The 25,304-nt window shown below is 34.0% G+C and overlaps 1 protein-coding gene across 1 annotated transcript in view; it reads left to right on the top strand.

The window, feature by feature from the left end:
* Positions 1-25,023, top strand: part of LOC106119152 (meteorin-like protein) — a 30,084-nt gene extending 5,061 nt beyond the window's left edge. The window contains exons 2-5 of the mRNA XM_013314044.1: positions 21,783-22,003; positions 22,241-22,531; positions 24,043-24,202; positions 24,504-25,023. Of these exons, the coding sequence (XP_013169498.1) occupies positions 21,783-22,003; positions 22,241-22,531; positions 24,043-24,202; positions 24,504-24,738 (907 nt within the window). The 3' untranslated portion in view covers positions 24,739-25,023. The remainder of the gene's footprint in view (positions 1-21,782; positions 22,004-22,240; positions 22,532-24,042; positions 24,203-24,503) is intronic.
* The last annotated feature ends 281 nt before the right edge of the window (positions 25,024-25,304 follow it).

The following is a 25,304-nucleotide window of genomic DNA, read 5'->3' as shown; positions in this document are numbered from 1 at the left end:
AGATATAGAATAAAAAAATTATATCTGCTAATAATTGAGAAGAGACATTTTTATATAAAATAAGGACGAGATAAAGATTGGTTGGTTTGTGAATAAAAGCGCTGGTAAAATCTTAATACAAAACAAAGTTAAATTGTCGTCCGAATTTTAACTATACGTCGAATGTCCGATAAATTTTATAGTGTCTGTACGTTAAAATAAAGGTTGTTTAATAAAATGTAGAAATATTAATAGCCGCATCTGTAAAATTTTGAACAGAGTACGTAACCGTTTCCCATGACACTTGAACGCTACCGCCATAACTATCATCTCTCCAGTAACTGAGTACAGAAACATTTTTATTACGTCCTCGGCTCCTCAATCACGTCAGATAACGTATGTTCGTTAAGCGGTAATACAACGCTCGCGCCATATGTCCATCGACACAGACAGACACACATTTATATGTGGCATGTTATGTCCTTTTGTATGGTGTCCTTGTGTATGTACAACTTGATTTTTACCATAAATGTACATATCTTACATCTTACTAATCTTACTATCTTACTAATATTATAAATGCGAATGTTTAGATAGATGGATCGATCGATGTTTGTTTGAAGGTATCTCCAGAACGTCTTAATGGGTCTTGATGAAATTCTGCGTACATATAGAACATAGTCTGGAAGAACACATAAGCTACTTACTAGTTAAGTTTATTTTTAATTCGGCGCGGACGGAATCGCGGGTGAAAGCTAGTGTGGAAAATTTTCAAACTGAATTTTATATATCTTGTATGAATAAATTAAAAAAAAAACAATCTCAGCTTCAATTCCTGCAATATCTTGTATTAGAGATGCGTAACATGTAGCAACAATAGCATTCAAAAAGCTTCAATTACAATGGCGTTGATTAATAATAATGACTATGACCTACTCTCTTGTGAATCTAGCGGCCAGACCTGTCATGTTTTAATTTTTATAAATGAACGCTATAACTATCATTTGAATTTGTTTGTATCGATGCGGTATTAAAATGTTCTCGATTATTTATCATTTATTGTAACGATCTATCGACTTTAAGAATATGAAAATATAAAAAAAAAAGAATTTGATTTACATTTAATGAATATCTAAAGAATAGTTGATATGATATTTTTGACATAGGATTGTAATTATTATAAATTATATCTCATCAAATATTCAATACATACGATTCGGTTCGGTTTCTAAACATCCGTGAATCATATTTGAGACAAATCCAAGACAAAATTTCTTTAAACTTCATTAGGGAGCGTTATAAATTGTGTTTGATCCAAATGCAATTAACACAGTCATAAAGCAAGCTATAGATGAAAGAAAATTGTTACAGTTGCATTGAACACGGACTGCTGTGAAGCACCACTAATTAACGTATGTGGGTCAGATGAAGGAATACTTTGTATTCGTGTTTGTTCTTACAATTCTTTCCCGAAGCTTCGGCGTTAATTGTAGCGCTAGTGATAAATTGTAACGCAAGCAAACGTGTTCCTAATTAATACTAAAAGAATGGAAATAATAACCGAGGACGTAGAAATATTAAAGAGAAAATAAATTACACAAAATAGCAAAATAATTTGCTACGTTGAAAAAACCAGATTGCAATTAAGCATGATTTAAATGTCATTTGACGTCATGGTTCATCTTTATTTTTTATGTTTTGGCAACTGGTTAAGATTTTCGAATTGTTTTTTTTTATTCCATTGAATTTTGGAGAACATCGAAATTGCTAATTTATGTATCGATTTTTTCCTTTAAGTCTACATATTTGATGGTCCAATTAAATATCGAAGGTCGTGATATAAATCCTTAAAGTTTTTGTATGGTTCGAGACATTTTGCCGAAAATTCAAAGTTTGGGATGTTTTGAATAATGTATGAGAGATGGTGTTGTTACAAAGGAAGCGATGGCGCGGGCCGAGCCAGCATGAGCTGAATATTGATTTAACTAAATCTTATCGCATCCTTCGAGAATTATAATATTTCTTATATTTGAATATTCTATACATTGGAACATAATATTTTGTATGATATACCATAATTTCCGGAGTCATGTCTTGAATAGTCATATTTTAAAAGTTTTTGTCGTGTCTATTGTTTTTAGTAGATAATGGTTTTTCCAAACTTCAATTAAAACATTTTGATGTTAATTTATGTTATCTGTATTTTTCCTATAATTTAAATTTATAAGCAATTTGAATCATTGCACATCGATTTGAATAAATTGAATGTAAGATTTATATTGCATATAATATTGGAAAAAGAATATTTTAATGCAATGGATACTTTTTAGTGAAATTACTGGCCATAAATATAAGAAAAAAAAACAAAATATCACATTACTTATTCATAATTCCAAGATTATTTTGTATTATCGTGTAGGGCATGAATATTGTTTTTTTGCATATTATTTGTCCGAGTATTCCGTGACATGGCATTGCTAATGAGGCGTCCCGAGTCCCGGCAAGGTAACCCGACGCCGCCAGTCCGGTCCTGTCGGGATGACGATGCTCATCCATCATACAGGCCCTATTATGTTTCCTAATACATATTTAATTTACTCGACGAAAGACGATATGTGCAATTTTCCAGTTATGATTTTCTTTTACTATATCCGCAGATTTCAATGTTTATTTTATATTGTGTCATCATGGAAAATCGAAACCTATAAAAATATTAACATCGATTTTTTATTGTAGCCTTTTTCTTATACAAATGAAATGTAATTTTGTATATGTAGAAAGATTTTATTTGCTGTCTGTATTTAAAATTTGGAATCTGCCAAGCTTAATGATTAATTCTCATCGCTTTGAGTTAAAAGTGAGCGGCGAGATCGATCGATTTAAAAAGATAAAAAATTGTTTCGCGATCGTTCTATAGCCGATCGCAAATGGCAGTAGCCCGCGGCGACCGCGCCATTTATAGTCCTTTGCAATCTGGGATGTTAAAAAACTGAACCGATGATTTCTTCACCGATTCTCTACCTATCCGTCGTTGGACCGATAATTTTGACCGCAACGCGCGACGTATTTAACGATGCATAGGAAAAAACTAATAAGGGGCCGCCTCTAACCCTTTCTCCAAATACCATCGCGTAAAGATTGTCTTTGGTATTATTGGTATTCTTTTGATACTAAGCTAATGGTACCGATTTCTTAATTGATGTTATTTAAAATCAAATTAATGTAATTGTGATGTTTAGGATTTTTGTTTATTTAATTATCCAAATTAGATGTCTGTCTGTTTAGCGAAACAGTAAGGATAAAAAATCATTAGAGGTTGAAGAATAGTATTTTTAAAAATTGCATTTACCAATACCAGCATTACGACCATTCATTATTCGGTTCTTGAAATATTTTGATACTAATTTTGTTTTTCTCGATATTAGAAAGTCATAAAGCTAAGTCTATAACAATACATTATCTTTTAATGCTGTTTTTCTGGTTGCATTAACACAATATCGTGTCTGTGGCGACACAACAATAGCTGCCACGCGAGCGCGCCCGAGATCTCGCCTGATAAGGACTAAATTGGCCGCAAGCTGTGCTCTGTAGTTACTAGGTATGACAATCTCGAAAGCTAACCGTTATCAACCTTGTTCTTTAGATTTATTACAGCATTGTTTTATTATTTATAATCTTATAGTTTACATTTAATAATTATCTCGTGAAAGAAAATATTCGAAAACTGACACTGATTTGTATACTAATAGAAAAGTCATAAATAGTCTAATATACTTTAATTATCTTACTTTTTACTATCTTAATAGTATTACAAAAGCGAATGTTTGGATGGATGGATGGTTTTTATGTAGGTATTTCGAGGTAAGGGTCTCGCTGAAATTTGGCACATATATAGAACATAGTCTAGAAGAACACATAGGTTACTAATAATATTTATTTTTAATTCCGTACAGACGGAGTAGCGTTCAACAGCTAGTTATTAAATTATTTTAATCTGTTTTAATCTATCAATTTTAACGTCTCAATTTACTTTAATAATAATTTAGACATTAATTTTTAATAAGACTCAGTGTTAGTGTAATAGAATTTCTCGTAAAATTTTCTTAACATCGCTCGAATGCCTGGCACCGGTAACGTAATATGGCGACACGCGAGGCGATATCGGATATCTTATGGACATGAACGGAGCAACCACCGCAGACACTTCCATACGACGAACGATGTTCGTTTAAATTTTCCTCACAGCATGATATTAATAAACGGTTATGACGTTCTAATACTTTTTTTTCCTAATTAATTAAGTAGCTTAACACGTGGTGTTTATTTTTAATTTGAAACTAAATACTTCTAATTGAAGTTAGCTGACTTGAACAAACAAGTTAGTAAAGTTTCTTTCGAAGTTTTTGATTGTGTAGTTTCAAATCAGTATATTAGATAGAGCGCTTCATATTTATTAAAAGTCTAGAAATTCTGTTTTGTTTTTTAATAATTCCGGTCTAGCAATCATTGTTAGTGTTATCTAAAAGATGATAAGGAATGTTATATTTAAAATACGTAGGTATATCTATAAATATTACTATTACAATTTATTAGTGTCTAGCTATCGCTGGCGACTCCGTCCAGGTGGTACTAAAAAAACATAAATAGTGGCCTATGTGTTCTTCCAGACTATGTTTTATATTTATGCCAAATAATCGAGTTCAGCCGTTCTAGAGATACCTTCAAACAAACATCTATCCATCTAAATAATCGCATTTATAACATTAGTAAGATTGTTTTGTGTAAACTCTTGAAAATTACTTTAAATAAATAAAGCAATGATAAACAAATGTCAATAATTAATAATATGATTATTAACATGGAAGCTAATAAATATTCTAATGAAATACGTCAAGCATTAAATTACCATTAAATAATAACAATTAAAATTCTAACAAGTGTTCATTGGTGTGACCTATAGATTGAATAACATTGACATCACCTTTTGTAAAAAAAAAAATCGCACCTGTGAAAACACATCAGATCTGGCCGTTTTAATATTTAACTTGTTAGACGGTTACAAAAAAGTTTCGTCATAATTATAAAATATCTGTTTCTATAGTTAAATTCCATTGCCATTTTATCTTTTTAAAAAGATTGACTGTCAATTGTTGGCTCTGTATTTGCAAAGGGAATGAGAGAGATGGCAATATGATTTAGTGCAAGTAGTTCGACAATCGTAATCCAGTTAAAATGGTAACGGGCTAACATTCTAAACGATTGGAGACCGATATTTAACATCAATTCGAATCGGTCAATTTGTCTAAGTTATTGCCACTTTGCAATACGTCTGACAATAATGATATTAAGATAAAAACGATAGCATTTTATTTAATAGCAACATTTAATTTTACATCCAGCAACACTGCTTCATATTGTAAATTGTCTTTGGATACACGGTGTTAGGAGAATGTAATGTTTTTGCCGACTTCAAAAAGAAGGAGGTTACAATTAGTCTGTATGTTTTTTTAAATACGTAGGTATCTTAAATGTTATAATTATAAATACTTAGAGATTATTTTGGGTAAACTTTTGAAAATTACGTTTCTACATATTTAATGCTCAAGGAAGGTTATTAAAATGCATTTGATTTTTTTTGTTACTTTTAAGCTTAAAAATAAATCTCTTTCTTAATCTGTTCTTTAAAATTTTGTACCCTTGAACGGTTGATTGATTTAGGACTACTGGATATGTATTCTCTGTGGTTGTTTAATATTCAAATGAGTCGGTTTTGATAGAAGCTGGCAGGATAAGTTTGAGTTCCTTCGGTAAGCGGCTTATCCGTCACAAAAAGAAGACCACTGCTGGACTTTTCACACCTTTGTATTTGTTGCGCGTTTTAGCGTTCACGCCTCGTGTATACTTACCCTTAAGTTCGCGCCTCGCCTCTACATATCACGTATTCATTATGTAAAAGTTATTTCTTGGGTAAATTTGTGTCGGTGGTCAGACTCGCTTCTCGTAGTTAACAGATTGCTGTGCTAACGATTTTGACGCGTTGCATAGACCCTCCGTCGGAAATAAATACAATGTTAGTTTGAAAGTTAGGTTAAAAAGAAGCTATTTTAAAATATAAATAATTCTGATATCATGTTATTTTTTTGACTGGAATACGAAACGCGTTTAAAATGGATCTTAGAGAGAATGTAATAGTACATTTACTAACTTTTTTAGTAGCTTGATATAAATTTAACTAAATTCTATTTGAAAAGCAATAAAAATCGTATTAACTTAACTAAACTTGCAACATAAAGCTCTTTCCTTAGTGTCGTTTAATTGATGTATCAATCACTTACATATACGAGGTAAGACCGTGACTTACCAATGTTTTTATTCAATACAATTGTTCCAGTGAATGTCGTTACGAGCATGTTGCGTGTTACATGCGCCTTATTATCTATTGGGAACACTTTTTATGATTTATACGAACACTGCTTGATAGTAATAATCGCGTCGAAAGTAAATATAATTTATTGTATATATTATTTATTTCAAGTTGGCCAGTTGTGTTTTTATTATTGTTATAATTTTAAATGTCAAAAGTTAATGTTTGTGATATGAGACTATTTGTATTTTTTTTGAGCGTCGGTGGCTCAGTGGTCAAGCACTTGAGTTGCAATCTACAAGTCCTGGGTTCGAATCCCGCCATGTACTAATGTGTTTATCAATTTCCGTTTAACATATGTACATTTATCCGATGTTCTTACGGTGAAGGAAAACATCGTGATGCAACCTGTACGTATCTGAGAAGAAATTCAAAGATATGTGTGAAGTCAACCAAACCGCACTTGGCCAGCGTGGTTGACTATGGCCTAATCAACCTTAACTTAGGGTAGGGTCCGAACCACTCGGTGGGGACGTATAGTGAGCTCATGATGATGTATTTTTTTGACTCAATAATTAAATTAATATACAATTTTATATTAAAATCAAACAAGATGTATTTGTTATCTTTTTAAAATATATTCAATATTTCTAAAACAGTTTGTAATATCAATTGTGCTTAAATTAAAAACTTTACCTGTTTCTTGGTATCGATATCCTTCGTCCCTCTTTCGTCATTTATTTGCTAAGTGTTAAGATTAACGCCATGCATTTTTTGTTAGCAAAAATACCCTGTCTACCTTCTAAGGGTGCTAACAGACTGCGGAATATTTTCTGAATAGGGTGTTAAGTTATTGCAGGCTTTTTCAATTAAGTTACGGTTCTGATCCAAAAAAGAGTATATAATACATTCTAGATTTCGATGAGTATCAGGCTTATATGTAATAAAAACTTTTCAATACTTTAACATGACATGTCTCTGTAATGTAGATGTCTGTCCGTTAAAATGTTTGTACGGTTTTATTCATTCTTTTTTCTTTTAATGTTTTTTGTTTAAAGTTAATTCGTCAAAGGAATGTATTTCTTTTCAGAAGTCGTTTTAAATTATAATTTTTAAAATACACAACATTAAACGATCTTTTTGTGTAATTTAAGATTGGCTGACCGTTGGCGTGCAAAAAATAAAACATTCGCAATGAAATAATGTCTCCATTATAAACGGAGTTGATTACAAGAAGCCCTTCGACAGGGAGTTAATCAAAATTGCATTACTCGTACGTTACGTTTAGTCACGGAGTCGCGGGTAGTCGGCGAAAAAACGCATTCGACGTCCACTACGCGACTGCTCGCTCTGACACGCCGACAAGATTGATGGTACATTTTAAATGTAATGCACACGTATGGAACAAAAAGAAATGAAGTCGAAAATAAACATCGCATCGCTTCACAGCTGCGTGATGGCACAATGGGACATTATTAAGTGTTTACTGTTAACATTTCGCCGGTGTCCAATGGTAACGTTCGACGTAGGCGTTTCGAACGCCGCTGCGGCGTCTAACGAATTGTGTAAACACAAGCATCGCCGGCCACTGCCGATACGTGCGCGCACCGAGCTAGTGTACACACAAGTAGCTAGGCGAGGCCACTTACAGCGAGCGAGCTCGTGAGGTATCATGTCATCGCTGTTTGAATAGAACATTTTTTATTTAACTCGTTTTAACTGGAAGCTGTTGGCTCTAAATTCAAGTTGCTTGTGCCTAATTATGATGTAATCAATACGTCGTATAGATTAAGACACTTTTAAATTCATTTCCAATAAGTTTAATTACTGGACAACTATATTTTATTAAAGCTGTCGATTTTATTTAAAAAAAAACTAATAAGGTAACTTATAAATCATAATAACTGGTCGTAAATATGATTGAAACGAAGAAAAAACACTTAAATCAATGACACCTACACGAAAGATATTTCGATAAAGCCTCGCCTTTTGTGCAGTCGAAATGATAGGAAAGTCAAATAGAAATGTTTGTATAGGATCCGCAACGTGGGCGTAGCGTCTAAATATTTTATTTTTCGAGTGGCTCCAGGACAAAAGCCTGTTTGTGGTTCACCATTGTGTCCGGCTTTAGTGGTTACTAAACAAGTTCACGTACGTGCTGTTATGAAGATAACGCTTTCGTGCATCAAAACATAAAATGTTGCACGTGTTTTAAAGTTAGAGTATAAACTAATGATCTGTTTATTTTAAACAATTAGAGTGCACGTGGACGTTTTTTTGTTTATAAAAAGTCAACACCAGGCGAATGATGTATTGGATAGATACTCATAGGCTAAAGTAAAAAAGAAAAAGTATTTAAATACAGAAAATCTTTTCAATTTTTCTTGAATGTAAGTAGAATCACTCAAATGACTCTTAACTTGTTGTCAATACATTGCATTTGGTTTCATACATTTAAAATGGTCAGATGTTTTTTTAATTTTCTATAATATTAAAATTGATTTTGAAATATATTTTAGTCGTGTGATATCTGAACACAAACTGGTTTGATATGCAATTATCTTAGCTATTGATATTTGCAACAAAACGGCTATTATGTGCGATTTCACCTAAATGATTCGCTATAAATATTCCTATTTTACAACTGTTATTAAAAGAAATATTTTATAGTTTTTTTTTACGAAATGACATTTAAATATGAATATTTTAATAAGAGCTATTAAAATAAAATTTTATTTCGGAAATTACCATAGACTGTCTCATTTTTTGTTCTTCATTGTGCGGGTCGAAGAACTGACTTAATTATTTTTAAAAATCGGCGAGGTATCTTACTTATATGTTTTGTTTTTTCGACAGTGAAATAGAAATATAGCTTGCAATGTTACAAGTTAATAAATTATTAATAAATATTTTATCTCATATACGCGTAAATATATGCTACTCTCTTAATATTACTTGTTATGAACTTATATATCTATTCCTATCAGAATTTACTATCCCATTGGATCCTAGTAAACTTTACCTTATCAAAAATCCATAGAGACCTAAGTAGAATACTTTTTATAACCGTATTATTCCACTGTCTTGACACTTGTATAATATTGTCGTCTCTGTTTTGTTAAAGAGAATGAAAGAGATGACAATATATATTAATAAGTGTGATGGCAGTGGAATTCTACGGTAATACATAACAATAAATACAAGACATGTGTAATCTAATAACATTACAGTCAGAGGTAGTTAACTCGAGTCGCGAGTAAATCAAATCGCAGCACGAAGGCGGCGTGTGCCGCAAGGCCGATGCCTGCCACATCCCCCCTCCTGTACCCAGCTTCGCCCCCCTTCACCAGCCCTTTATATGGTGTGTCTGGACCTTAGTAGAGATTCCACTCGATCGAGCATTCGTCATCGCCTGCGGTTACTAAAAGCAAGTCTATCCGAGGAAAGTTTCCTGTCATGATGTTTTACATTTCTTATCTGATAAGTTTTTGTAGAGTACAAGCAGGATTTTAGAAAGAATTAAAAATATATTCTTTAATTTTTTCTTTCAATTGTAGGCGAAGAATATATAACATTATTAAACTGCAATTATATAGATCAATTCATTGTATTATAGGTATTTGTTTTTCACTAATTCATACTTTATTTAAGATTATATGAAAGACGTAGCCTGGATAAACTAAAGTCAATTCAAGAATAAATAAAATGTAATTCGAAATATTTTTTAATTTATGGTCATATTGTATTGTAAATCCTATATGCAATATACTGGTTGTCTTGTTATTTATTCTTATTAGAGTTTATTCTTTAGCGGCATGACGCACGTGCTCTGTAAGGCATTGCATTCGTTGGCCATAGCTATATCCTTATTTAAATCGACTGCCGGGAAAAACGTACAGTTACCAAATATAGGAAATTGTGCGCATTTGTATATCGGTTTTGGTGATACCAAATCTGGTGTCTCATTTGGTTAATGGGATAAAAAGATCTTTTAATGAGCAACAACGTTTTTGTTATAAGAAAAACTGGTGTGTACAAATTTACAACGAAACTGTTTTTGGTTTCTGATTTGTGAAACTGCGTGATTTAAATTTATATCTTTACACGTATTGTGTATTTTGTAATGTAATATTTTTCTTTCAAACTGAAAATCATTCACGAAACTACTACTAATTCCAGGTAACAATAACTATAGTGGCATAATCTATATAAAATAACAAGTAACTATAGCCAAAACGTAGGCTACACCATTCTAGCCCGCGGCATCCACAGCTCGACCGTTAAATAATAACGAGCGGGTACCAGGTCGACGGCTTCGTTCAGCTATAAATTGTCCGCGGCCGCCGGGCACCTAGTACCGAATACTGAGCACCCAGCGCACCACGCAATACGGAAAATAATATAGAGCCTAGCTTAGCCTCTAGTTTCACTTAGTGCACTTAAGTCAGCTAAATTATCGCATCGGATTGACAAGTACGATAGGATTGCATAGCATTAGAAGTAGCTTTAAAGTTACTATATTCATGTTAACTTAGTACCAGAGACTTAAATGATTGAAAGTAAAATATATTTTAATTTACCTTTAAATTGGTCATTAAAACGCTATCCAGATTAAGAAATTCTTTAAGAAAGTCTGTTACTATTTTTGTTAATCGAATTAGAAGCCAAATGAATTCCAACAAGAGAGAGCCTGCGAGCGAGAGAACGCGCATTCCCCTCTATTGTCACAACTCGGACCTCGCTTACGCTGGATTAAACCGCATTATTGATTCCGTAATATCCAAGGGACATTTTTTGTTACATTTTTCTGGCGAGATTATTCTGGGCTTCCGTAATTTTGTACAGCTTCGAAAAACGATCAAAAAAACTGTTTCGAACGACAAGCGACAACCTTTTTTTGTTACATTCTTTATGGACGACGCATTAATGCAGAATAACTTTTAATATTTTTTTATTAACGATACCGGAAGGGTGACTTTATATTTAAGTTTGTTGCTTAGTAGCAACATTTTTAGTGAGTTCGTTGAAATCTTTTGTAAGAGGATACTGTAAAACAAATATTTAGTTATTGTTTTTCATAATTGCAAGCGACTTCTATATAATTTTTTGATCTCCACTAATTCATATACTTTTTTATGCGAGACGATATTAATATAATAAAATATAATTCAGTACATGTTTTTTTTGCATTCTACAACAGACTATTTCAATATAAACTTTTAAAGCGTTTTTATAGATAGATGATATCTTTATGTTTTTTTACGGTAGCTATCATAAAAAAATGTTTACAGCATGTTGAATCCTACATAGATTCGCAACCATAGATACGTATATCCTCGTATGTTTCAGATGTTTACATTTTTCATACACGTATTTTATATGGGAAATATCGTCATTAAGCGCTTTTGTTTATATTTAGGTGCTATATAACAAGAAACAAATTAAATAAGGCAATGAAAAGGAGTAAGGCCGGCGTTAGTATTCGGCGTGCAAACCGCACGGCCGCTTCTCACGGCGCGGCGTATGCGTAGCGCGTCCGCGCGTGAGAACAGCACTTTATGCGGGCAATATGTCTACATAGCCCAATATAAATAGCTTTGATCTTCGTTCCAGTGAAACATTAATAACTTATTGGTTATCTACGAAATATGGGGTCGTGAGAGTCCACCATTCGTCTCAATGATGCGAACCATCTTAGATTAAAAAAATTAAGATAAGTAGGCCAATTAAAATCTCTTTAAACAAGATGATAAATTAAGTACAAGAGGGTTAGGTAAGCAAGTTAAAATTTATAATTTTTGAAGTTAACTAAATCTTTGTAAATCCATAACTTATATAACAAGACGAGTCTCTTATGTTTAAGTTAAAAGATTTAATCAAAACAACATTTTGCGAGTAAAATTCACGGAACCAAAGTTAGTTATAAAAAAAATAACGGTTCATCGAGATAAGGGGCCAGTTGCAGCGAGATCTCAACTTGATTAGTTGCCCAAACTGCGACACTGGTGAATTTAGAAATGTTTCTTGGAATTAACATAAAAATGAAGTTTGTTCGTGTTTATCTTAATCTTTTTTAGGAGCTAGCGGCCAACCAATTGGTCTAGTTTGCAGATCACGAGATACCTAGGAGCGTGCGCGAATTAAAATGAAAGTTGTTTGAATGCAAGGTGAACAGTGTCCGCCGATAGATAAGAGATATTACTTCCATAATGTATATTGTCGGTTTTACATTTATTTTGTTTATCGTTTCGTATGTACGGTAGTTTTTTATAAGTCATGGCCGTATATAAAGATTACAATTTTCATTAAAAAAAATATATAACGTATTTTAGAATTACGGCACCAGTTAATTGTAGAAAACTAAAAAATTAAAAAATCATTTCAGAAATTCTACTATAAAAAGTTTCATCTCGTCGTTAGTTTAAAAAGTTATATAATATGTTTTGCATATTTTCGCTTTCTCTCATATATTACATTTTCTTTTCATGTACGCTGATAATGTGACGTCAAAACTTACGTTAAATTCCAAAAAAATGACATATTTAATCTGAGTGTAGACATTAAGATTGACATATAACAATAATGACATATTGACTGAGGACTGATTGTCAAAATGACATGTGTCACCTGTCAAATAGAGTGTGTGAACAGGCGTTATCAGTGATGTAACTTGCACGCGAACACTTGGCGACAGGATAACCTAATTTTAGGAATTGACGCGTATTTGACTACAGGAAACCTGTAATATTATAGAAAAATATTAAGTACGAACAAATCCAATAGAGTCCAAATCCAAAACAATAGAGTCTATTTTAATTCTAATCTATGGATAAAAAATAAACATAATACAAACGTATTAATTTCGTTAATCATTGTATTAATATATTTTTGTTATCAAAATCGAATTGTTCAATATTAACAAAACTGTGTGTAAATACGATTTTATTTTAAGTATAAAAACCTTTATCGAAATGTATTTGAAACGTTCGATTATTAAATAACAGTTTATCATTTCCCACGGCACAACTTTCCCAAAGCGCACGTATTAACTTATCCCCTTATCAATACGTCATTCCCGTGCGATCCTCTCTCCACCATCGATCTCATTCTACGGCTATTTGCAGATAAAATATTTGCGTGTCTGATACGAATTAGCGTTAAGATATATTTCGTGTATATAATTTTTTTGGTTCTCCCGATAAACTTTTGAATTGGAAATTATTTAAATAGTTTCAAAACACGCATGGAAATACTCACAATATTCAATTAATTATTTGGAAATACATTTTTATCTTACTAATATTATAAATGCGAATGTTTAGATGGATGGAAGGATGGGAAAATCTTTGAAGGTATCTCCGGCCTAACGGAGCTCGCTGAAATTAGTAGTGCATAGTCTGGAAGAACACATAGGCTACTTATTAAGTTTTTTTTTTAATTCCGCGCGGACGGAGTCGCTGCCGACAGCTAGCATTACATAAACAAAAAGTTAATTTGATATTAAATGACTCTTCAAAGTATAAAGATTTGATTTTAAATTATTTTACCGACATCACTATTTAAAAATATATATTTTCACACAGTTTAAAATTTAAATCAATTCAACATTTCGTTAGACGTGAAAGTTGTAGGAAACACGTTATAACTAAATACGGCTATGTTTAGTCATTTTAAAAATGTCGCAGCTGAGGTACGAACTGGAGGTATGCAGCTATGTAAAAGCAGTTCTACTCCTCCCCTAATTACCCGCGGGCGTTCAAATTACACGTAATTGGAGTAATATTCTACGCAGACTCGCCTTTGTCGCGTCGTTCTGGAATCCATTCCACAATTTTTATAAAAGCGCAACGTATAATTTTGCTTGAATTTTTGAAATATTTGCAAGCATAAACGAATTGTTATTGTCCATTATGTGAATCTTAAGCTATTAAAATGCCATACCATAAACAAAAAATAAAAAAAGTGTATTTAAATATATTAATTATAATATAATATATGTTCCAAGATGACGCGAATTAAAATTTTAATACATTTCAAAATAATTTAGCAGCTCAAATTAAGGAAAAAAAATCTACGATAAACATAATTTACAAGATTCGTTTATTTTTATAAAAATACGCCCAAGACGTGACGCACCATCAATTTCGCTAGACGTAATAAAAAGTGACTAAATTATGCTTTTTATAACATAGGCAAAGGTCAAACCGTAGGTATGTTTGTATTAATTTTTTTTACATTGGTTACCATGTGCTGGCGATGACGCAGACACACATGGGCTCAGGCTAGTTCCATGTACCATTGACGCGTTATTTGTTTAAAAAAATACACTTTATCTATGGCGCTTGCGTTGTAATGCCACTTCACGTGTGAAACAACCCTAATTCATAGACAAGATAATGCTATACACATTGAACACATTTATAATAAGAACTTCTTTGAGAACTTTCCGTTTTGTGTTTTTAGTTTTATATTGTAGTCTGGACTAATGCTATGTTTCTCTAGTATCCAATTAAGTAAAATAGACATTGAGACCTTGAAATAAATGTGACAATATGCATTATGATATACTAAACGCTGGTTTAGTATACAAACTTCTTTCGCGTGTTCAGTATTATAGCTATCAGCAAGTTCGAGTTACAAGGCATACCATTCGGGTTTGTTTATATAATAAAACCTAAACTGTATCCATGTTTCAAAAACTTTTTTCTTCTGATTAGATTCCGATCACGTCATCGCAGCATTCTTGATTATTAATTTAGCATTTATCTTTTCTCGATCGTAAAAGAATACTGTCTTCTGATTACTCATAATTACATGGTAATAAAAATAGTTGAAGTTAACTTTAAATAGTAAAAACGATACACACTAAATAGTAAACCTGACCCATTGTAATAATATTATCTTACATAAGGAACAGAATACATTCTACGAGTTAAAGTATACGTTCCAATCAAATAATTCTATTGATATTCATTGAGTATTCACTTCGAGGTGGAGCTACAATTACGTATAGTTTCTTAGCCGGTGACAGAGGGTCGCCCACGCGCCTCCCGCACGAGAGGTCCCCATTATACAATCAGTACGAATCAGCACCACGATACTATGCCATTATTGCGGCGTACTGCTATCAACGTCTATTGCTATCGCGATCACTTTAATACGAGACCAGGCATCCAATTTACGACCAACCTATCTGTGCGCTCGATGATGTATTCGAAATTGGCATTCGATTTTCAAATTTATTTGACATTCGTTTAAATTTTACGTTCGGTTGTTGTTATAATTTTTTCAAGCCAGAATTTTAAACTTATCATTGTAGAATGTCAAATACATTAAACAGTCATTTCTTTTTAATACAATACGTAGTTTATTTTAATAATTGTGTTTATATTCTATGCAATAAACAAATAATTTATTGTTTATAAGAAGTTGTATTTTATGTTGGAAATATTTATGTGGTTTAACTGATGGTTTCATTCTTATTGGAACGGTCGGACATTGTGGCTGACACAGGTTTGGACTGGGCACACAAAGGCGCACGTGCTGCGCGCTCGCCCGCGGCGCGCCCATTGTCTGGCTCCACTGGACCTACGACGTATACCACTTATTGTTATGATTGCTTCGACCCATTGTTTCACGAAAACCTTATACATGCTTCGGCTTTTACTATAAATTACACATTCTTGTATAGCTTTTAATTCTTGTACATTTAGTTTAATTAAATTGAAACATTTTCTTTTAACATTTAAATAAAGTTAGATTTAATCTGGATTCTTTTGTTTATTTTAGAATATTAGAGTTAATAGCGGTCAAATAAGACTATCGTAAAAACGGTTTTATGGAATTCCATTTTGATATAATAGTTTCACTAGGAATGTATTTGCCATGTAAATTTGGTCATAAATATCGATATTAGATTATAATTCATATATTTCCTTGTCTTACGATTATTGAACATACAATAGACAATACAACATCGTTGTCTATGTAACTTGTTTATTGTAAAATCAATGTACGACAAAATGAAGCGGTAAAACAATATTCACTGGCTTCAAATTTGCCGTTTACCGGTACAACGAGAACCGGTCGAGAGCGAGGTCTTAGCCGGCCGCTGATATATCTGCAAATTTATACAATTGGTTTCCTGTTCGTTTATAAACTAGTAGAAGTAGATCACGGAACTCTCGGCTCGACGATTGTGCATGAGCCGGCGCTGACCTAGAAACAAAAAAAAATGCACCGACGCGTGAGTGGTTTTATAGTCTGTGTGGGCTTGGAAGCTTTTAAATCTTTGGAGCGAGGTACTTGAGTGACGGAGACACAACCAAACTGTCGTGTTTAGGTAGGCGAAAAAAAATTGAGAAAACATTAAGATTTGTTCAGGAAAAGCATGTGTATTATTAATAATGTCCAGCATATTATTAAGTATTAGGATTAAATTTAGTTTTAAGAACAGTACAAAAGAAGGTTATAATGACAAATACATAAAGAAAGATACTCTAGGACAACAAATATTTAGCACCTAATCGACTCTTATCACGTCTTTTATCACTAAACTAAAAGCTGTATCAGTACATGTTAAGTTGCGATGCATTATGATAGCCAGGCCTTGTTTAAAGCCGTTACAATGGCCAGAAGTAAGGTCCGCGATCATATCGAGTATGGTAATACCGCAGTGGCGGCGCGTGGGCAGGCGCGGTTGCGGCGCGCGTGGCAACGATAGGGCTGCTCTTTGCCGCCTAAATTAAAAAAAAAACTATTCAGCCAATCTTGTCAATGTCAAAACTTCGATTAGCATTTTATCATCAAACAGGTTTTATATTTAATTCATCAAAGTATTCATAACAGTTATTAAAGCTTTGTTATATCAATTAAGTTTTATTATATATCTATTAATATTGTTATATGAATATAATTCGATATTCAATTTTATTAACACCTGTGTAAGCAAATATAAATTTAAAACAGTTTATGATTGCAATAAACGTACCATAAAGGCATGACCCAACCCTACGAGGTATAAAGGTTGAACGTACGCATCATTGTTATCTCGCGCCAGGTTTGGGCGAGAATAAATAAAAGTCTTCGTAGAAAAGAGACGCATTTATTTATTTTTATTATTGTGTCGCGACTGTTGAGGGGCTGAGATAAAGCTTTATGACTCTTGCCATGCGCTAACTAACTTTCTTTCCATAGACAAATATTTATGAGTGTAACAGTTCAGCTCGTTAGCGCATCATGGTACATTATGAATATTTAAATATTGCTAATTATCGTATTCTTATCGATATCTCATTCAATTTATTGTCAATAGTTTGCTTTATAAACTATTAATCTTTTATATTCAAAATTTTAAGAACATCGTGTATATTGCTTCCAGAGAAAAAGGCAGCGCCCTATTGCGAAAGTTACTGTACCTACAACTACACTACTAAAATACAACGATAGAAACTCATTTAGGTCTTGCAATTGACGTTTAAAGCTTGAGTCATTTAAAATAATACGATACAATACGGCTTCGTAAAAGTTTTATACGTTTAAGGAAGAACATTTAAATTAACTGAAAGCAAGATGATTCGAATATTATATTTTTTTTATTGAAACAAAAGACTATCGAGAATGCGTTAATTAACATAACAGGCGGGATGCCATCGACGGCGATGTGTCGAAGATTGAACGATTCGTGTTTTCCACGAATAAATCTCGACTTAACACAGCCATGCTAAAAGTTTTATTTTATACGATTGTTATAACGAATTCTGGTTGTAAAATAACAAGAGAGCTTTGTTGTTGGATCGGTCAGTTTAATGAGCAGCTGTAAACGCGTGTTGTAAAGTTAAAATCGATGTTACTCAATTTAAAACGCCTTCGCTCAATATATTCTTTGCTATCCTTGCTAATATAGATTATAAACAAATGTGATTTGAATAATTTTATCATCCATGTTAAATTTAGAACTTAAATGTTGGAAGTAACTTATTTAAATACTTTCCTATAAGTATAATGATATACGGAACAAATTACCTGCGAGATATCTACACTGCAAGCAAAGATGGTCAACTGCCTTCAAAGACTTTCTTTACTTATGGAAAGTGATGAGCAATTAATGAGGTTCTTTCCTTATTCATCATTACATATGCACATAATAATTCATTTTCTATCGTTTACAAAAACCTTAATGTGATATAGGATTACTGTTTATCGACTTATTATCGAAAAAACTTTGTTATCGACAGGCTGAAGTTAAAATGAGTTCACTTACAAACAAAAAGAGTATTTAGCCTATGGTCAAGATAGAGCAGATTGCTTTTGCTTCTGCCTTTTGTTACTAGTTAAAAAAAAAAACAATAAAAAACACGATAATATAGTTTTTCTATAAAACTTTGTAGACGTACCATTTATTGTGTTCGCGTGCCATCACGCTGCATCTTAGCTTTTTATAATCTGACTAGATTCAACGGATAAGGAGATTCGAATGCTATAACTAGATGTCGCTACAAATCAGTCAGGAAATGATTATCATATTGTATGAGGAAGGATCTCGGGTCTTTGAAACCATCATACCATTTGCGATACTTGAACAACCTTATAAAAATACGGTTAAACATCAATATCTACATGCATATTAGTGACACCCTTAGCCGGCATACGCACTTAGTTTTTTTTTTAAAGTAATGTTTTACAAAATTCAAAAGATTAAATTGATTATATTTCATTACAAATCACATTAAACATTGATTTTAATTATTCTAGTTATGGTCACCAATAACATACTTTGTTACCTTATTGGTCAAAACATTTTACCGTATTAAGGCAAAGAATTTATTAGTTACTGAGTATACTAATCTTTACTAATTAGCAATAATTAAACCTAAATTGGTCTATGGTCATTGTCATTTGTCTATTAATTACAGTATAGTAGACTTTTGAAACATTATTTTTTAACTTTTTTAATATTGCCTCATACATAAGTTCTCGTTATTTTTTCAGTATTGGTTCCGTAACAAAATGTATTCGGTTATTGTGGAACGTGATGTTATTTATCTGTGACGTTCGCGGCAACGAAGGGCGCTGCGGGGGACGGCAGGGGCGCTGCATTAGTGGCTTTTAGGAACCCGGCGCCTCTGTCATTTGCTGGTAATGGCGCGAGATTGCCTCTCCATTTTGTCCGCTTTTTTATCCAACACGACTTATTGTTTGTCACGCGTTGGTATTTTGATAAGGTACACGTGTTTTAAACATCATCATATGAACAAATCTTTAAGAATTAACTATGTATTTGAATTTTTAATCATTTTAACCTAAAAAGCACAGCTAAGCCATTCGCCGAAGTAAAATTATTATAACGCTGGTTAAATTTTATAAACCGAGAACGCGGAACAAACCCCAGTTAACACCCCACCACAATTTTTTGCGCCCATGTTTGAAAACAGAAAGTTAGCGGTTTTTATAGATATTGTTTTTGTGTATGTTGTTTTAGCGTGCGCCGATAATGAAAAAGCGCGGCAAAGCTCAGGGCTGCGAGGTAACGTAAACGAGCATTCCATATTTAAAATTGGAAAATTTCTTTTTTTTTTAAAGGGTACAAAGTATTATTATCAGCCGGTATCAAAGTTGAATACTCTTTGCATCATAGATTACATAACCTGTTAAGTGAGACTGGTAGTTAGCTCATAATAGTATTAGTTGATTTCTTTTCTTACATATATGGCCTTATTAAAAACAAGCCTTGCTAGTCGCGTAGAATCTTCGGACCAAACATGTATATAGTCAGGGCGTAATGATCGCAATCCCGGCTAGTCTAACCCGTAATAGTCCTTAGGTTAGGTTGTTCACCCCTAAGTAAGGGTATGAACCACGTGTGACTGCACCCAATACGGTGGAACACTTGTACTGATTTATATTTTACAAGATGCATATTTCAACGTGCACCCATTAGGGTGGATTAGACGGACCCCTCGATGACGTGAAAGTATTAAGGATGTGACTTGTCAAATTAAATTACTATAAAGCTAAAAATAAACCTGATCGATGAGCTCGCTTCTTAAATGTATTTGAGTCATTATATTATTCTATTTTTAGTTACCATTTTTAATCTGTATGATTTATTATAATGCAAGTTATAGTTACACTAAGAATAAATTCCAATGAATATAAAAACTTTATGCAGATGAAAAGTGTAGAAGACTGAAAACTTTTTAGTCCACCTTTTATGTTAACTTTATTAAAAATAAAAAGTAATTGAATTGTTATCAACTTTCGACTCATGTATAAGATAAAATCTATAAGTGAAAATTGTTACCGCGACAGAGAACAAGCGGCCCACAATAACCTAGATAAAAGCTTTGTCTTGTTTTTTGTCGCACGAAGGCAACGTAAAGGCGTCGTGCACCGCTTCGCTCGTATATTTTACGCGAGCGAGTGACCGTGGGCCGGCCGTGGGCGTGGGTCAACTATCCCAATGCCCACGCCACGTGCCACGTTTATTTAACATAAACTAGAGGCGACGTAATTACCAACCTATAAAATAAAGAATGACTTTCAACTGAATAGCAGTAGGTAATAGAGTTTCTTGGGCGTGTTTGAACCACAATGGAAATATTATTGTCTTAGTTTTAAGATAAAGAGTAATATGTATTCAAGGAGGATTTGAACTCTTTGTTATATAACCAAAAATATTGAAAGTGTAAAATCTGTAGTCAAATTAAATTAAAGCATTTTAACGACAAACATTTAGGTAGTTTTCGACATCTCGTTTGTTGAACTTAGTTTTTACTAATTAAAGTAAACATGGTCATCCTATCAGACACTCCATATATGATAAGAACAACTTACCACAGTCCGCAATCGCAAGGGTCGTATATAAAATCGATGGCAAGGATTCCAATATCATTAGGCCTTTTACAGCTACCGCCATGTTAAGGGGACTTCAGTGCATATTAAATTAATTTACGCTCATATGTAGACTTTAATTTACTTATGTTTCACCGATTTGATAAATCGTAATAAGAAAATTTCTTTTTTGTAAAAATTTATTGTACTTTATGAACATTTGTCATATGAACAGAGATTTCGAGGTCGTTCCTTAATCTATGCTATTCAGTTTAATTGATGATATCACCGAGTTAGTAGTCTCTGGGAGACAAATTTAATAAGTGTACGAGGAGACGCTGTCTTATAACGAAAATTGACGGTCAAAGTCTCTATTTAGAGATTTTATTTTGTTATTGATGTTGCAAAAACTTTTGATATTCAACTCTGCTTACTTACTTCTAAATCATTAGTAAAAAGTTAGTTTAATCTATTATCTACGTTACGTGTTAGGTAATATGTAAACATTATCGATAGTCACGCCATTTCTGTAATAACAAATATTTGGTCTATATGATGTGGTTACTTTAATGTGAATGTGTAATTAATGTTGTGTTATGTTGTACAGCGGGCTGTCAGTGTCGGGGGGTCGCAGCGAACGCGCGGTGACGCCGGTGTACCTGCGGTGCCGCGCGGGCAGCGTTTCATGGCTGTACCCGCGTGGCGCACTACGGCTGTCTCTCCGGCCGCCACTGCCTGCACCGGACAAAGATTTCAACCTCTGCATACGCGTCATCCGACGACCAGACCCGCCGGAGTTCTTTACTGATCTGCAGTTCAATGATACTGGTTAGTATTTGTTGATGTTCTATATACCTAGAAAGATAAGCGGGTAGAATTAAAAAATATTGAATTGAATGATCACTACAACTATATGGTTTTCTATGAAATAATGCCCACGTGAGCAAATGCTACGAGACAAATTGCAAGGACACTGTGGTACTTAATTATCTGTAATCCACGGACATCGAGAGCGCGCTTATTTTTGTAGATCAGACAGAAGCAATAAAAGTTATACTTTTCTAGAACCAGGCGAAAGATTTCCCGCCCGCATCTTCTTGGAAGGTGCTCGGAAGCTAGTGCCACTGTACGCGCCTGACGACGGGGACCCGCGAGAGGTGCGATGCGTGCGCAGCCGTCGCGGTCGCGCAGCCCTATACGTAGAGGCGGAGCCCGAGACCGACGCCCGACGGAGGGTCGCCACCTTTAAGTACGAAGCCAGGCCACTGAGCACGCAACACTATGACCCGGCGACAGCTGACTGCAGACCATGCTCTGACTCTGAACTCGAGCTGGCCTTCTGTACAAGCGATCTAGGTAAGTTATGCTTTGGAAACATATCTGATATCTATTGGCTGATTACACAAACCTTTTAACGAAAAGGGCATGAGAAACTTTCCGTGCTTCAAGTTTACGAAACTTTTATTTTCGTGCTTGAGGTATTGGGAAACTAGAAAAAGATTTTCACGCCACATAGACATAGGGATAGCAATAAATCTGACTGAATGGTCATCAAATTTTACAGGTTTAGAATCATGACTTAATACGCAAGTTTCAAAAAGTTTTTGGAAATAGCGATGTTTTGAGTAAATCTTGAATACGTTTTCCCACAGTAACTCTTCTTCGTACTTCAAAAAAATCGGCAAATATAAAAAGCGCGACACATTTCTTACTCATCAACGTTCATACTTTTATTCCTTTTAATTCTCAAAAAACTAGAAGTCGGTATGTTTAAGCGACAACATTCATTTGAGACGTAATGCGGAGTGCAATTCTAAGAACATGATTAGTCGTATGAGATAACAACGCTCTGCAAGTCTTGATTTACGGAAGCTGTTGACTATGCAATAGGATGTGACGATCGCTACTTAGATTCTATTAACGTCCATAACAAGCAAACTAGTACCGGCCAGACTAGTACGTAGGCACGCGCGGCAGGGAGTGGGTCTACAATGTTTTTTGTACTCGTTTGATAAATTATAATGGACGCCAGTTATGTCATAGACACGCGCCCCGCGGGGCAGTGGGCGGCCATTTTGCCCGCCATCAGTGCTGCTTTCAAATTTTCGAATGTCATTAAATTAAACATAATTTTTATTACTTCATACAGATTATATTTACTTACATTTTACAAATTAACGCTTGAAATAGCTACTGTTTTTATTAAAACCTAAATTATGGAATGTAAATCTGTGCTAATCTATAAGTTAAGATGTTTCTTCGGATTTTTTTTTGTCGTAATATTACCTAAATAGTTTCTACTTCAGAGCACTTTGCAAACAGCGATGAATGAAAAAAATATTTCAATAAAAGTTAAAATTTCTAACAATGCCAGCCACTTTCTCGGACAGACATTTAAATCAGATAAGTCGTTAGTTAAAATCTCTATAATTAAGCGATTTTGTATAGAGTACAGAAGACTGTGGCGAGGCAACTATTCACTTATCTGTTTCAAACAAAAGTTCGATAGAAAAAATAGTTCATTTTGCGCTTACTCATGGCTCAGACAAAAAGCCGATTGCGCGCCACGCCGCACAATGGCGACAGTGATTAATACTTCTAACAAAACGTTATCTCTTATAGTCACAGACGGTTACAATCATTTTTACTTCGCAACCAGTTTAGGCGGCAACTTTAAGACGTGTTCAATCAACTCTAAGCTCTAGTTACGAATAAATCCATTAAATAGAGCTGGAATTAAGTACTTGTGAAAAAGCAAACCTCGATCTCAGCTTGTCATTTTCGATGGGAAATTTTCTTCACTTCAAATTAAATACAGCATGTCGTTTCTCCTTGTCTTTATTATAATAATTTGTTTTATTTTTTAGTGTCGCGAGTGATGATAGTAGGCAGCGAGCAGCGTGAGGATCTGGATACCACTCAACTGACGATGCGTCTGACGCGGCTTCTGCGCGCCTCCGCGCCCGCTGACCCCGCCGCATCCCACACACTGCACGCTACCGATCTCACACAAGACGAATACTATAGGTATGTATACTACAGTAAGGAGATAACTGTTAGATCGTAGCACTTGATTTTGATTGCGGTTTGCTAACCAGAGGATCTAAGTGTGTTTTTGGAAAATTAAGGATGGATGGAAATTTTATCGGACTGCGTATTTTGATTTCTAATTTGAATTGTTATTTTATTGGTATCTCATCATACGTATTTCTATTACATATCTATTATACCATTAAGTACTATCAAATTATTGTAAACATTTTATTAAAAGGCTTCTAAAATAGCTTCAGTATTGATTGTACTTTACTTCAATTATCCCTTGTTTCAGGTACGAAGGTGACAATACATTGTCGCAGTCAGAGAAGTCTCAAGAAGCGCTGCACGCGCACGTGCACGTGTGGTCAGGCTGTGGAGCGTCCGCGGGCGGCGGAGAGTTTGTTGCAATGGCGCGCCGCCGCCTCGGCCGACTGTCGCTAGTGTGCGCGCCGCGACTGCAGCACTGGCGCCGCCTTGTGGAGCTCCGCAGAAACGCCAGCGACGCACATTGCACTCTCCACTCATAGCGACGCGAACACCAACTTGCTATATGACGTCACAAATGTGCGTAATACTAAGCAACTTATAAGTACTCGAGTACTTCAAGCCACATGTAGACTTTTCTGACGATTGCTGCAACGCTCTCATCACGTCATAGCTACAAATTGACGTAGTACTTGACGCGTGTCCTGTGCAACGTAAGCTAATCTGACGTCAAAACTGACGCTGACGTCATATTGAGCTGCATTTGTGGTAAAGTTCAAACATAACAAATCTTTTTTATTTTAAGTAAAAATGTCATGAATCTTCAAAAAAAATATATTAAAATCCATATTGTATTTATGTTGAACGTAGTTCCATTATGTAATTAATTTTCACAGTAGAAAATCCTTAATTTTTTAATGCCAATCTTTAACTAACGTAGTTATTTTTAACATAGTCATTGTATTAAATCTTTTATATTGGTATACTGTAATAACTTAGTGCTAGTTTACTCTGGCTTTGTCTGTATTAGAAGTTATAACGACAAGGCTATCTCAACAGGTGGACATAAGTCAAACTTAATTATGACGGCTCACTAGCGCCAACCTGT

The sequence above is a fragment of the Papilio xuthus genome, unplaced genomic scaffold (genome assembly GCF_000836235.2).
Source record: "Papilio xuthus unplaced genomic scaffold, Pxut_1.1 DF827542.1, whole genome shotgun sequence".
Classification (NCBI taxonomy): Eukaryota; Metazoa; Arthropoda; class Insecta; order Lepidoptera; family Papilionidae; genus Papilio; species Papilio xuthus.
This window is presented reverse-complemented; position numbering and strand designations above follow the sequence as displayed.